At 49.3% G+C, this 15,658-nt stretch overlaps 1 protein-coding gene and 1 long non-coding RNA gene across 2 annotated transcripts in view; both read left to right on the top strand.

The window, feature by feature from the left end:
• The first annotated feature begins 2,230 nt into the window (after positions 1–2,230).
• On the top strand, positions 2,231–6,364 carry LOC136018347 (uncharacterized). Its single transcript, XR_010614368.1, has 4 exons — positions 2,231–2,981; positions 3,416–3,593; positions 5,809–5,997; positions 6,305–6,364. It is a non-coding gene; the product is annotated as an uncharacterized LOC136018347 (long non-coding RNA).
• A 192-nt stretch (positions 6,365–6,556) lies between these two features.
• The window catches only part of LOC136018345 (uncharacterized), a 60,486-nt gene continuing 51,384 nt past the window's right edge, over positions 6,557–15,658 (top strand). The window contains exon 1 of the mRNA XM_065687489.1: positions 6,557–6,622. Within this exon, the coding sequence (XP_065543561.1) occupies positions 6,590–6,622 (33 nt within the window). The 5' untranslated portion in view covers positions 6,557–6,589. The remainder of the gene's footprint in view (positions 6,623–15,658) is intronic.

Here is a 15,658-nt window from a genome sequence, read left to right as displayed (position 1 = left end):
TTCCATAGAATAGAATCACAGAGAGGTTTGGGTTGGAAGGGACCTTAAAGCCCATCCATTTCCAACCCCTGCCCCGGGCAGGGACCCCTTCCCCTGGAGCAGCTTGCTCCAAGCCCCTGTGTCCAACCTGGCCTTGAGCACTGCCAGGGATGGGGCAGCCACAGCTTCTCTGGGCACCCTGTGCCAGCGCCTCAGCACCCTCACAGGGAAGAGCTTGTGCCTGGTGTCTGATCTGAATCTTCCTGTCCTGCTGAGCCCGGCAGGATTTCTGTTTGTCCCTATCTGGTTTCACCCTGCACTTCCCATCACAAACCCCCTGTTAACAATCCAGTGTCTGGTGCGGGGTAATTCAAACTGCCTCTTCCCTGCGGGCAGGCAGCACGCTGCCTCTGAAATGCACTTTTTAACCTGCAGTCGTGGGACCAGGGCAGAGCCATTGCTTGGGACTGAAATGAGGTCTTCAAAGGGCTGGTGTTGGATGGGGCTGCAGAAGAGGAAATTCATTTTCCAGCTGTGTTTTTGAAGCATGTGTTGTGTCAGCAGAAGGTTTAGACTAGTCTGGGTGCTTGATACCCCAGCACTCCCAAGTTAATGCACAAGTGTCTTAGCTATGGAGCCTGTGGCAAGTTTCCAAGCAGGACAGGTCCCCAGGCTCCCTGCACTGCACCCGGCCTTCCTGGGCATCACATCAGGCACGACTTGAAGGAAGACCTGCAGAGCAGGGTAGGCCCTGCCAAAAACTGAAGGAAGCCAGCTCTGTTTGAGTCCCTTCGCATGTCCACTCTGTGCCTTTGCTGTGGAGCACCGGAGCTCAGGCATGTGGGCAGAGCTGGTTGGTACAGCCCAAACAAGGGAACTGGTAGAACTTAGAATCATAGAATAGTGTGGGTTGGAAAGGTCCTTAAGATCATCCAGTTCCAACCCCCCTGCCATGGGCAGGGACACCTCGCACTAAACCATCCCACCCAAGGCTTCATCCAACCTGGCCTTGAACACTGCCAGGGATGGAGCATTCACAGCTTCCTTGGGCAACCCATTCCAGCACCTCAGCATCCTTACAGTAAAGAACTTCTTCCTTATATCCAATCTAAACTTCCCCTGTTTCAGTTTGAACCCATTACCTCTTGTCTTATCACTAAAGTTCCTAATGAAGAGTCCCTCCCCAGCATCCTTATAGGCCCTCTTCTCTTGAACCTTGTCCTCCACAAAGAAATGCTTCCTGCTTAGGAAAATCCACGTGCTTACACCTGTGCTTTCAAGGGAGGAGGGGTTTATATCCTTGCGCTTTCCGAGGCCTTGGGCTCTGCTGGATCTGTCCGAAACCTGACAGAGCCCTTCGCAGGCTGCCATCGACCACCACAATGACTGGTTGTGTTGGAAGAGGTGGCTTGTCATGGATGCCAACCCTGGAGTGTTTGGCAGGGCTGGGATGCGCCGGGTTAATGAGCAAGGATTGGTATGCATGCCCCAACCACACACAGATAGATGCGGTAATGTAAATTATTCGTGTGCAACCCGGGTCCCTGCCTTGCTCAATCCCAGGATGGAAATTGCGCCCGAGGTTAATGCACTGCGAGGAATGTACTGGGAAATGTTTCCCATTTCAAACAAATAAAAATCAGCGCGTATTTTTTTAACGCTTGCTGACCAGCTCTTCACATCCTGTTAAGTTAAATATTTGCATGGGAGGAGTGCAAAGCTGAGCAAGGAGCCCTGGGCTTCGTTTGGGTGGCTGTATATTGCCATCAGCTGCTCTTTCCTCTTCTGTCTGTTTTTCTTAGCAGGGTCAGGAGGAGTTTCACAGTCCGAACGGTTCACTGCAATTCTCTACAGGATATCCTCATTTTACTTTAATGGGGAGGAAATTAATGAAACATACAGGCCCTGGGGCTTTAAATACTATACATTAATATTATCCCAACGTATTGTGGTATGTGTGCTCTCTCAGACTAAACTTTACATTGGACAGAGGAAGTTGTGATCAGATTCAGGTGCCTGTGAAATTTAAGTGGTCGGCAGGAGAGGGAAGAAAAAATAAAGGAAAAGAGAAGCTTGAAGCAGTTTCCTTCCGTTTCAGCCCCTGCTCACTGTGAGAACAGGGATGTTCAAATGGGATCAGGTCAGTACAAACCAAACAAACTATCCCGGCTCTTAGGACAGGACTCTTTAGCTGTATTTGGGAGGTTTGTTCTTTGGGTTTGTTGGTTGCCTTCTTTGGAGAGTGAATTCTTCCTATCGCAGAGTAAACCAATGGTGACCTCAGACGGTGGTGGTCTTTGCAGAAGATGGGTTGCAAAAGGGTTTCGCATCTTCTCAGCTCCCTTTCCTCCAAAATGAAAGCCGCCCCAAGTGCTTCCCAATGCCTGCAAGCAGACAAACGGGAGAATGTCAAAGCCACGAAAGAAAATTAAGCTCAGTTTTCTTTTGATTGTGGTAGGTAACAACGCAAAGAGAGACCTGAGCATGCAGCCGTTACCCCTTGTGCAAACCACCTTACAGGGCAATGATGTCCATGCAGCTTCGTGTGCTTCAACAAGACCCAGGACCGAAGGGCTGAAGGTGCCTTGCCCTGGCAGAGGACCTGTAGACTGTAAACCCTCTCAGGAAGACCAAAAAAGCTTTGACCATGTATTGAGAACTGCCTGGACCCAGGCCGTGCAGCTGCCATCCCCATGTTCCATCTAGCTGCTTAAACACAGTCGCTCTCGTGGTAGCTGTTCTTGTGGTGGGAAGGGGTCATTCCATGGGGCTGCACCAGCCCCACTCCTCAGGAAGCTGCTGACAGTGAATTCTGCTTCTCCTTCTGGGATTTTTGTTTTGTTTTCTTTCCCCTTGCAGTGCAATTTCCTCACGTTACAGCAACTGGCACGGCCTTCGCATCAAAGGGAGCAGAGTCCTTCGCAGTTCTGGTGGAAGAATGTGGAGGAGGGAACCTTGTTTGGAGGAATTGGCTGTATCAAGGAAAAATAAGACGTGAACAGGTCATCATGGCTGCGGGTCCCAGGGATAACAAAGCTTTCTTTCCTCTTAGAAATGCGCTAAAATACCGGGAATTTTCTCTGGGCTGAAGAAGGAAGCAACCCCCTCCCATTCCCAACTCCCCATCCCCACCTCTGTCCATTTGATTTTAAATGTTGCTGAACCGCCTGCCTGGTGGAGAAAACCGCAACTTGAATATTACCACATTTTGCAAACTGAAGGCTCTGCCTTGGGATACAGGGACAATTTATTAGTGGAAATATCTTTAATTAATTTGTGCACAAGTTCGTGTTTTCCTTTAATTCTTCTCCCCAGGCACTTGACCCATAGTAATGAAATTCGAGAGCCCTTTTCAGAAAATGACTTTCTCAGCATTTTTGTTCCTTTTAAAGTTAAGTGTATCGCATAATGACCATGAAATGTTATCCTCTATTAGGAACACACTTTTCACTGAGAGTCTCCAAATAGACTTTATTACCAAGAACTCTGTGGTAAGCTGCCATCCACTGCCTCGCAGTCAGACAGGCCTGGCTTTGAACTCCGCACGCAAGCATCTTCGAGGACAAGTGCTCTGCCCTGGCAGCTCCCTGGGGATGTGCTGTCTCTGGAAGGAGGTGGGTCCTAGGTTTGGTTCCAGCCCCAAAGGGCAGGCTCAGGAGAAAACATGGCTTTGACCACGAGTGGCCAGAAGCTGGCTGATGGGCGCCTGTGAGCAGCCATGCATGAGAGTCCAGAAGGGACATCATGAACTGTGAGACTGGTGTTTGAGATCCTCACATGTGGCAATCCCTGGGCAGATCCAGGTGCCTCCAGACATTGCAGTTGGAAACGTTTCTGAGTGGGGACCATGGCCAGGATAGCTCTTGCTGGTCCAGTGTCATATTGTGATGGCAGTGCCTCAAAGGTTTCCTCTGTTCCAGGCTGCCCTTAGGGAAGGTTTTCAAGCTAAGAACACCAGGCCATGCCTCTGGAGTTGCTTTGGTACCTTAGATACGCTTTGCCCCTCTTACTGCAAACGGTCCTGGAGGACAGAACAGTTTCCTTTTACACAAAGATGGATCAACAGTGCCCTGTGGTTTGGCATGTGGGACCTTTAGCACTGACACAACAGACACGCTGGTGATTGAGGGGTTGTTTGGAGGTGGTGCTGCCAAAGAAGAGCGGGGTTGCTCAGGGTTTTTGCAATGGAGAAAGGAGAGGGGGGGATGACTGTGCTTACCAACAGGCGATGAACGGTTCGGATTTATAGCCCGTCTAAGCTATGTTATCTGCCCACCTCACCTCCTGCCCCTTAACTGCCACTATCAAAGCCTGGCACCTTCTGATGCAACACTTAGGGTGCTGATTCAGAATGGGCTCAGAGGAGGTGCTGTTGCTGTGGACGAGCTCAGCCTGATGCTTCTTAGATAAACCTCATCCAAGTCCTAATTGGGCTTTAATCCCCACCCTGAACAAATGCCAGGGAATTCACCATGCTATACCATTACCATGTTGTCCTTGGACGGTCAGTCTTGGCTAGAGCTAGAGTCCCCTGCACCCCTCCAGCTCCAGGTCTGAATCCTTTTTTCAGTGCAGTACCACAGGGCACTCATCATTCCCTTCTGTCTCTGATGCTCAGCCTAAGTAGCTTCAAACCCCAGGGGTCGGGGTCGGCTCCCTGGATCCAATTCACATCATGTCAAAGTGCTTTGTCTTATCGCAGCGATATTATTAGTGTTCAGACCCCCCTACCAGCAGCAGAAAGGGCTGCTTCACAAAGGGCCTGTCCCTATTGTTCTGAGGTCATCCATCTCCCTGTCCTGGTCCCGTTGTCACTCTAATTTGTTTAGACCGCACGATGGGCGCGTGAACAACTCGGGTTTGCTGTTGTTTTTGACGGGCGACCGCAGGAACGTTGGCTGCGTGTGCTTTTTGCTTGGTTGCAGTTTAACAGCTGTTCCCTTTGAAAGAACCCCATTTCTGCTGCTGCCTTTGTTTCTTGCTTGCTCTTACCCAACTTTTCTGACCAGTAAGGCTTCTCCCTCCTCCCCACCCACCTGGCCCCGTTCCCTGCCCTCCCCACCACCACCCTCGGAACCCTTTTGGTTATTTCACCCTCCGTGATTAAACTGGCCCCCAATTGTTATCAAGAAGATTCAGGAAGGAGGATGAAAAAAGGAAACATAATCTTATCTGAGAATAGAAAATATGATAAGGGCCCCCTATCTGGAGGCTGCAGTGTCCCTCGTGGTGGGGCTGCAGCAGTTCCTTTGAAAATAATCACCGACACCATCTCTGCTAAATCACCTTTCACACAGCTCAGGCCTTTGATACAAAGGCCCCTGGCAAAATTAGAGCAGGATTGTGGAGACCCCGGAGCAAACGCATTAAATGCTCAAGAGATCAGAATGAGGGGGCACCCAGCTATAATTGCATAGGAGGAACTTCTGCGGGGGGTGATGATGTGCCTGTGTGTGTGTGTGTGTGCATCTGTGTCTCTGGTTGCTACCAGGGGGTGACTAAAAGTTATAAAGCAAGGCATGAGGTGCTAATTAAACAGCCTTTGTGCCCTTTAATCATCTGCATAGGAGAGGAATTAGTGCTGGACTCAAGGCACTGTATGGCGATTCTGAAGGCTCAGCTCTTTCAGAAGGTCTTGGGTAAAGCATGAACAGAGCGGTCCTGTGCTGAATGGATAAACAGCAAGAGCAAGCCAAGGTTTATTGCCTTTAGGTGTGGGGTTTGGTTAGTGGTGGTTGCTGTGTTTTCACTTGGTTGGTTGGTTGGTTTTTTCCATGCCCGTTTTGCTGTCAGAAGCCTCAGGGTTAAACTTCTCTCGTTTTATTCCAGCTGAAGTGAATTTCACAGTCTTGTACACCAATAGACCCTACTTGGCACACTGCAAAACCCCTCAGCGTGCTGCTCCCAGGAATTTGGCAGACTTCTGCATGAATATACCTGACCTGATGCGGTGCTGGTCCAGCAAGGGGAGGCTGCTGGGGCTGGGAATATGAAATATCCCCCAGGGACAGGAAGGAGGTGCGTTGAGTGAATGTGTAGGATCATAGGAAAAGCAAATATATGGGCCATAAGTACTGTTCTTTCCAAAGGCACACAAAAATCTCCCCTGTATTCATTCTGGCGCAAGAATTTTGGGTGCTCAGTCTCTGGACCATCAGCACAGGATGTCTTTCGGAGGGTGGTATAAAATAGCCCTTCCTAAGCAGCAAGGTTATTTTGAAGTAACTTAAAAATGGACATTCCCTGAATCCCAGCTCACTTCTGTAAATCAGACATTCCCAATTGGCTCCATACGCTTGTGATGACCGTGGCTTCTGTCTTTTAGGAACTGATTCAAACGAAACCTCCAGCAGCCAAGCAAAGCCCACTTGTTTGTGACTATCAGGTGAGGAGGTTTTGCTCAGGGCATAGGAAGTGCTGAAATTGTCACAGCTTGCAAAATAGTTTAACTAAAGCATCCAAAATATGGCAAAGCTCAAACTGTAACGTGGTTCCTTTGCAACAGAATCATCTGGAATGAAATGCCTGTTTCTCCTAGAGGAGAAATTAGGTTTTCCTCCTATCTTTTCAGCGGAGCACTGCAACCCAAGGGAAGGTATCTCAAGGCACGATGTCAACTCCAGCACTGCATCACTATTCTAAGGTAAAAAGTTAATGACTATATTTGAAGTGTTGGCCTGGAAGCAAATTGCAGTGGTGGGAAATTGGCATGAGAAGTGATAGATAAGCTCAGAAATCCTTGTCTTTCTGCTGATTTAGCTTTTAGAGGCTGGCATTTGTGAATGCAGCCCATTGAATAGCAGCGCTGTAGTGTATTGGTCTGTAATAGAGATGTGGGATCAAGTTGTGGATGGCTGGCAGAACCCTCTGTCTGATTTTTCCCAGATACACAAAATATGCCCTTTAGGTCTCCTTCCCTTTTTCCCTCTTGACAGTGAGAATTACGGATGAAGGTGCCAGCCTCAGCTCTAAGTGTCCTGTTGCATGTTGTTTTGTAGGATATTCGCGCAAGTGGAAAACGCTTTGGTTTAAGGAGCATTCAGAAAGCTAAGCAGTGGATTTGAACATAAATCCGTTTTACCTTTCATAGGTGGGCAGGATCCTTTCAGTCACTTCTAAAGCTGGCAGTCAGAAGGGCGTCCCCAAAGCTGGTATTGCTACTGAATGTGTAAGATCAAACTGCAGCCGCAGGGGAGGAGGAGAGAACCATTTAAAACCGTGTAGATGAGGCCCTCAGTGCCATGGGTTAGTGGTGGCCTTGGCAGTGCTGGGGAGTGGTGGGACTGGGTGAGCTTGACGGTCTTTTCCAGCCTGGTTGATGCCGTGTTTGTGTGAACAGTTTAAAGAAATGAAAAAAAGGAGAAAAACCCACCAGGACAAGCTGCTTTGCTAGGGGCAGTAGTTTAAAAACCAACCAACCAACCTCCAAGGCCCCGGAGTAAGCCCTTTTTGTAAGGAACAGCTTGGGAGCAGTGTTCTCTTCTCTCTGACTCCACAGTGGAAAAGGGGCAGGTTCAATGCAGCAGGGGGAGAGGGGAAAGAAAACAACCAACATCAACACGTGCGCAGTCAGTGGGGTTTAAAATCCTCCTTCACTGTGGTTTTAGCAGCAGAGGAGACGTTGGTGACCATGGAGGGAGGAGAGCCTCACAGTCCCTGACCCGGCATCCTTCCCGCGTGGGACCCATCCTGCTCCCCTTCGCAGGCCCTTTGACAATTGCACCTTTCCACGAGGGGTTTCCAGGCGTTGCTCAATCCGTAACCTTTGTGTGCTTCCTGCAGAGCAAGCTCTTAAATTGTACTTTATCAAAAAGGCCCAGAAATTTGATAGGGGAGATGAGAAGATGGGCGCGATCAGGGAGGATAATACCGAGGAACTGTCACTTCCCTGCTCTAGCTTTGTTGGCCCTCCTGCTTTCTGAGATAAAGACACAGCAGCTGGCCTGATGCTATATCAAAAGGCCGATTTGACTGCTTGATTATATATGAAATATAGATTTAAAGCTTAACTTAATGTTCCCAAAAGCGAATCAGTCGCAGGGGAAAGCCTGACACGTTTGTTATGATCACTAAAGAGCTTTACTGGGCTTGTTGATGCTCATAGTGGCTGGAGGGGCTTTAAAAAGGTGTTTGGATCCAGTTCACTAAAATCTTACCTGGTCAGAATCTATTTATATATTTATTAATAACAAGATAGGGTGGGAATAGTTTTCTCTCTGCTATTCTTCTACCCCTGAGCTTCAGGAACTGCCTCTAAAGGAGTCAAATCTTCTTTGACCTATCAGAAAAGGAAAGGCAGAAAAACTCCCAGAGGTCCCACCTGGAAAGGCTGTGATTTAGCCAAGTGCTTAAGTTCTTCTGAAGAAGACCTTCTTCAGCTCCTTGGGTAAATGCTTTGCTGGATCTGCTGCTTTAGGCTTTGTTCCTGGAAAGCAGAGTATGTGAGACCTAAAGTAAAGCTGCTCTAATGTGACTGCATGTTGTTGGTACCCACACAAGCTCTGAGAACAACTTGGGGCATCTCTGTGGGTACTGTAGGAAGAGAAGCTGTGGCTGCCCCATCCCTGGCAGTGCTCAAGGCCAGGTTGGACACAGGGGCTTGGAGCAAGCTGCTCCAGTGGAAGGGGTCCCGGCCTGTGGCAGGGGTTGGAGCTGGAGGAGCTTTAAGGTCTCTTCAACCCAAACCTGTCTGTGATGAAAGCGCAGTTCAGGGGCTGTGGACCTTTGCCATATCCACTGCCCCTCGCTGTGTGTTTGCCAGGCTCGCACCATCCTGCCTCTGGGGCTTGTCTTGTCACGGATGACACACACATACTCGCACAAAGAAAACCCTGGCAATCTCTTTCTGCAACAGCCTCGCTGCTTCCAGGGGGAAGGAGTGCAGGGTAATTTGATGCCTTCATTATCTTCATAACATGAACCAATTTGTCAGCAAACTACTGCGCGGCTTGATTCCCGATTGCGGGGAAAACCAGGCTGGGAGAGAGGACGATTATTTGCACCTAGTTTGAGCATTGTTCTTTTTCAGAGGGGTATAAATACACTGTGTAGAGCTGGCTCATTAGAAACTTATCCGTTTGTATTTATGGTTTAATTAAATAACTGCAGGGGAAGACTTGGGTTTCTAATCACAAGAACAATAACGGGTTCGCCCTCCTTACGGCGGCTTGTCTGAGGAAGGCTTTGTAGGCACGACTGCATTTAACCTGTCAGCTCCCAGCCCTTGATGGGAAGAAGAAAGTAAAATCTTCAGGCCGCATGGTACAGATGGGGGGACCTGGTTACTGGTTATCCTGGTTACTGACTTCTTGTGAGAGCACTTGGCTTTCTGCCTGAGAAGCAGGGCTGGGAGGGTGGTGCGAGTCATGGCAGCTCTTTGCTTCTAAAGAGAGAATCCCCTACAGAGCCTCGTAAGAGCCACTTACACCTCCCTTCTTGGTTTATTACATATTCAAGGCTTAGACCAGCTTTGCAGTCACCCTTAGTCTTGTTTTGGGTTGTATTTTTGTAGATATGGGAGAGGTTTGCTTGTCATGGCTTTGATTTTAACCTAGAAGGGAAGGATGCAATGGACTGGGTATGATTCCTCTGGATGAGCCCCTGCACAGAGTCCTGGGGGTGAACCCCTATGGGGCAGGGGCTGCCTGCTGGGCGAGGTGTAGGGCAGATGGGAGGTGGGCTGCAACCCCCCAGCAAAGCTGCAGCCAAGGTGGGTAACCCTCTGCTGTCTCTGAAGATGATCCCTACTCTGGTGTTAACGTTCTGTTCTGGTGTTGTCTCCAGACACAGCAAACCCGGTAGGATGCTTACCACCCCACGTTTCCCATTATAACAGTTCCACAAAAGACTTGCTATGAGTTTTTGATGGGGGACATTCCATGTCATGGCTCTGAGTGGAGGCGAGCATAAAGGTAGGCTTTCTGTGTCTGCCCACTCCTTCACCTCTTGCATTATCTCACCTCTGTGATCTTGAGCTGGGACAGAGCACAGAAGGGTGGGTGAGATCTTCAGACACCCATTGCCAGGCAGTGCTTTGACTTGAAGGCTGAATTTTCCCTCTGAAAAGTTGTGGGAGACCTAAAGGAGCAGCCTGTTGCTTGGAGAATAGAGAGGAGGAGCTCTTTGACATGATATTTTGTTATTTCTAATCCCTATGGGAGCTGCTCTTTTTATTTCTTACTCTCTTCCATGTTTAATGTAGTCCTTAAATTGCCTAAGCTCCTTTTTCTTTAACTCGGTTAAATCTGATTCCCCGTACCCTGAAATATAAAATACATGGAGGTTTTCTCTAAAGCATCGTTTATGCAAATAATTCCCTCTCTGCATTCCTGTGCTAGAGTCAAGCACTGCATATCTGATTGGGCTCTTAATGACTTTTGGGAATCATTTAAATATCTAGCTGACTAGCCCAGTTAATAATCAAAGCCGCAGCTCCTTGAAGCAGGAATGACTCATGGAGGAAGAAGAAAGCTTCTGGTGATTTTGCAGCCTCCTCCTGCCCATCACCGCAGCGCAGCTCCGAAGGGCACGGCGCTATCAGATGTTCCCAGGCAAGGTGCACCCGTTCTCTGCTGCTCCCCGCACACGTTCAGGTGGTGCAGGCTGCCAGCTCGGCTCCCGAACATCTGCTGCCTGCGCATCCCGCTGCCGGGAGCTCGCTGGAGCTTGGCAACGAAAGCGGATCAGGGGCAAATGCGGTGTTTGAATTGCAGATGTTTCAGGGGGGTGATGGGGTGGGGGTGGCATAACCCTCACATTTTGCACTGGGGAGAGGGACCGGTGCTGGCGGCACTGTCTGTGAATGGATCGGGAAACAGTGAACACTGGGATCTGCCTTTGGGATTGCTGATCAAATTCACTGTGTCCTTTCCCAAATGACTGCTACTCTGCCTGTTGGAGCGAGTCCAGAGCAGGCTACAAGGGCTGGAGCAGCCCTGCTCTGGAGCCAGGCTGGGAGAGCTGGGCTTGGTCAGCCTGGAGAAGAGAAGGCTCCTGAAGGGGAGACCTGAGAGCAGCTCCAGCGCCTAAAGGGGCTGCAGGAAACCTGGAGAGGGGCTTGGGACAAGGGCCTGTAGGGACAGGCCAAGGGGAATGGCTTGAACCTGCCCAAGGGGAGACTGAGCTGAGCTCTTAGGCAGAAGCTCTTCCCTGTGAGGGTGCTGAGGCGCTGGCACAGGGTGCCCAGAGAAGCTGTGGCTGCCCCATCCCTGGGTTACTGTCACACACTGCTCCTGCTGTCTGTGCTGCAGCCAGCCAAATCCCTTCTTTAGTGATGGGCAAACAGTAGTTAGTGTATGTTTCCCCTCACTCTCCTGAGCACTAGCATGATGTTAGGACTACCTTTGGCATCTCTGTGTTCTCTTTGGTCTCCTGAATGGCAGTATTCACTGACACATGCTGCTTCTCCGATTTATGAATCGAGATATATTTCACCAGAGAGAATGAGTGCCCGGGGGAGGAGAGCAGGGCTTTGATCTCACTGTGCTTTTGAAATACGACTGTAAAATCAGAATTAGATTGTAATCTCTTTGGGGCAGGGACATCTTTGTTTGCCCTGTACAGCGCCTACCATGCTTTGGGTGCCATGTTATCAACAGCAGAGGTTGAGTGATGAGTGATGCTCACAAACTGTATCTGTTGACCCTGCCAATGAGCGGCTGTTCTCATCCTATAATTAATAGCGTGCTTTGATTTCTTTTCCCTGTTTCTCATCTCTATAATAACTGGACTTTGCTGGGCTCTTGGATCATAGGTGGGATGGATTTGCTGCCCAGCCTTTGACTGGGGTTCTATGCTGTGGGCAGCTCTGCGTGTGCTGTGTGAGCTCATCCATCCTGGTGACACACTGGCGCAGGCTGCCCAGGGATGCTTGCTTGTTAATTACCTGCTCTGTATCAAAGGTTTTCAGTGGGGCCAGCACAGCAGATGATGTCCTGTCTGCACCCCTCCATAACTGCTCTTTCCTCAGCCCCCAAATCAGCACCATGCGTAATGGTTTTACCAAGCCTTTACTGTCACTGCTGCTAAAAAACCCTGGTTTAATTTATAACCATTGCGTTTGAGTGGGAAACTTGCCCTGTCATTGTAGAGGAAGAGGAAGGAAAGGATGCTCAAGGTGTGATTGTTGTGATTCCTAAATAAGTAATAGGTTTTGATGTTAAGGGCTTCCGTCTCCTCCCACACTGTGTATGTGACTCTGCTTTTTAAGGTGAAGATGCGGTTTCCGTGTGTTCTGTGCCTGGTGGCTCAGATTTGAGACAGTGACCTCCATAGCCTCAACGGCTGCGTTGTACAGCCTTGGGATCCAGGGCCGCTCCTCTGCAGGACCCCGTGTTGCAGCAGAGAGGCTCTTCACCTGGAACAGAGGGAGGAGGATGGGCTTTCAGATTGCATGAACTGAAGTGGCTGTGAAACGCGGTCCTTGTGGAAACTCTTTCAAGAGGTCTGTTTCCCCATCTGTCGTGGTGAGATGCAGGAGCACTTCTGAAGCAATTTTGCTTTCCTAAGAGTAAAAAGGAGTTGAGAGAGAGGCAGAAAAGATGCCTTTTTTGAGACCCATCAAGCTGTGAGTTAAAGCTGAGGTACACTTGGGTGATGTCTCCAGCTCAGTTGCCTCTAGGTGCTTTGCTCTGAAACAGGACATGATGTGTCTCATTTCACATGGGCTACTGAGCTGCGTCCTGCAATACTCCCCTAATTGTCTTGATTCTCCAGCTGCAAAGATCCATTAGCACAGACAGAAGTTTCTTGCCCTCCCAGCCAGGAAGGAAAAGGCAAAGGAGGCATGGAAGGGAGTGGGGAGAGCTCAGAAGGAGACTTTGCTGGCAGATGACTGCGGTGAATCTCACAGCCCCATTTAGCACATCCATCTTTCCGGAGTAGCTGGTGGCACATGCAAAACGCAGCAAGTCCTGGGGCTATTGTGTAACTTGGGGGATGCCTGCAGCCGCTGCTCATAATTAATCATTTAAGCAGCAGTAAAATCAAGTGACTTTCCTGCCGGTATCCAAACTGCTGACCTCAATGCATTTCAAAAGTTCGCTGGATGCTGAACCTCGGATGACCCATGGATGGATCTGGAATAATAATTTTCATAATCCTCAAGTCATTATCTTAAGAGGGAATGTATTGTTCTCCTAATTAAGTCCATCCACACGCTGTGCAGCTTCCCATGCAAATGCACTGTGCATAAACTAATTAAAAGAAATATACAGCCACAAGGACTTAAACTGCCTTTCATGCAATCTCTTTAAATTAGAAGGAGTCTCCCTCCTCCCCCCTCACACACGCACACTCTAGCGAGGGATTCGGCACCATATTCAGCAGGGAAAACCACCGAGCAGTTTTGGATCAGAATCTGGAATTCCCCCAAATTTATTAGAAAGCTTTTGGTTTACGACGTTTTTGCGAGGGCCCTGGATGTGCAGAAGACCCAAATTAAGTGAGAGTTACGATCGTTTAATAGGAGACAGTCCCTGCCCTGAAGAGCTCACAGCCTAAACAGACAAGACAGCCAAGAGCTGGAAGAGCCTTTGGAGCAGTTAAACAGCTCAGCCATTGAGGAGTTGAATGACTTCTTCAAGGTCATCCATAGAGAGCTGGGAACTGGAGGCAGACCTGGTCCAGCAGTGGATGTACCCGAGCCTCCTGCCTTTAGCAACAGACCTAAAAGACGTGATCTGTAGAAACTTCTTTAATGCAACAGCACCAAAGGGCAATTCCCCAGTGAAACTGAGGGGTGTTTGGTTGGCTGGGAGGTGGCCGTCGGACTGCTTGGCTGTATTGAGTAGTGATTTCCTGTTCTCAGTGTGGTGGAGGCTGAGCCACTGGAAAGCAATGGGTTGGAGGCCTCTGTGTTCGGTTGTGGCAAGGACATGAATGAAGCAAGTTGAAGCTTCATTCATTTGTTGTCAGGGTCAGCCTTCTTGCTATAATTTCCCTTGGGAATACTGCTGACATTGCCTTGGGCTTCTGCTTTGCAGAAGAGGAGTGGAAGTTCTGGATGTGTCCTGCTTGCTGGTTTCACTCCTCATGTAGGATGACCGGTGTCTGCAGGTCTGCTGGAGCACTGGGATGTTACTGCTTGCTCTCCTCCTGTAGGAAATCAACAGCAACTTCAGTATTTTGTCTAAATGTAGACAAAATATGTTCAAACACATCATCCTCGTCTCCATGATGATAGCAGGGAGAGCTGTCGGTACCTATTAACGTGCTAGATTGGGGGTAGCTTAAACCAGTGGATGTGCCAGCAAAAGATAACTTGGATTCTTGCCTTGCTCAGACTTTCTCCCACAAATACCTTTCTTGGCTGCTGGGATTATGAGATACTCCAGACAAAGCCCGGGGCATGTGAGATGGGGCAACAACCTTGTAAACTGTATCTGAGTTTAATGATGGAGCATCTCAGTGTTTTCACTGGTCTGAATGGTCTTCAGGGGGTTGGTGGTACAGAGATTGGCATTTGCAAACCTCACATGATTGTGAACCTGCTGTGCACAAAGACCACGAATGACAGGTCACAGGTAACAGGTCACGTAGCAAAGGAGCAGTTTGTGAGCAGTCTGATCTGAGCAAAGTACCCGGACAAAGAGGCTGGTGTTTCACTGAGGTGAACTGAGTCAACGCAGCCATGCCCACCCACAAGGGAGGACCCAGCAGCAACCGTGCAGCTTTGAACCACAGGTGGAATAGTGTCAGCTAGATGCTAGATGAAGATGGGCTGTGTAGCTCGCAGCCCTGCAGAGAAGCCAAACAGACACTAGTTGGTGCCTGCGTCGTCTGAACAAGCGACATCTGCAGTTACTGAGGCAATAGAGGCGCAGGTTGCAGAAGCAGCCCATTAGTGTGTCAATGCCATCCACAGGGGGACTAGTCCAGGGAAAAGTGGCAACCAAGCCCTCAACAGCCTGGCCATGGCTGGGTAGGAATTTGCACCTGAGTTTTGGGAAAGCACAGGATTTCCTCGCTGTTGTTTGTGGTGAGTGTTTATAGGTGCAAAGTGGAAGTTCCCTCAGCCTGGTCTTGATTACCATCTCATTTTGCACGTGGCAGGTTTCTTGGCAGCATCCCTACCAATGCAGCAGTCACTGGAAAAGGCAGCTGGAAAAGGAGGGTGGCAAAGAGCTGGGATCCACCCGGGAGGCCCCTGCAGGATGGGATCAGAACCGGAGCGAACAGGCAGTTCTCTTATCTGATGTAGCCTGGAGAGCAGACAGATAGGACTGCAGCAATCAGTATGACGGGAATGTGGTGGGTGGACTCTACCAAGAGAGAAGAAACCCTCCCCTCTACGGGTGAGCCTTCATCTCTGTTTCCCCTCTCCAGTCCTCATTCCGGTAAGAGGGAGGATCTTTTCCCCATCTAGTAATGAGATGAAAGAGTGCCCCCCATTTGACACTTCATGAGTTGGCTGAACCCTACAAAATGATCTTCATAAAATCCTGATTCCAAGGCATCAAAGCCTTTTCCTGACTGGTAAAAACCCTAAAAATTCCTGGAAGAACTGCCAAAGGGCAATGGGGCTGATTCTGTCAACTGCCTTTGGTTAGAGCTGGGTTTGGTTATTTATGGGGGCTGGGGGAGGCAAGAACTTTCCAGATGGGCGGCTGAACCAAATATAACAATGATAAAAATCAATGCAGTTATGTGAAGGGAAAAGAATGCCTGTGCTGAAGGGCTG

This window comes from Lathamus discolor, chromosome 7 (assembly GCF_037157495.1).
Source record: "Lathamus discolor isolate bLatDis1 chromosome 7, bLatDis1.hap1, whole genome shotgun sequence".
NCBI classification, from domain to species: Eukaryota; Metazoa; Chordata; class Aves; order Psittaciformes; family Psittacidae; genus Lathamus; species Lathamus discolor.
This window is presented reverse-complemented; position numbering and strand designations above follow the sequence as displayed.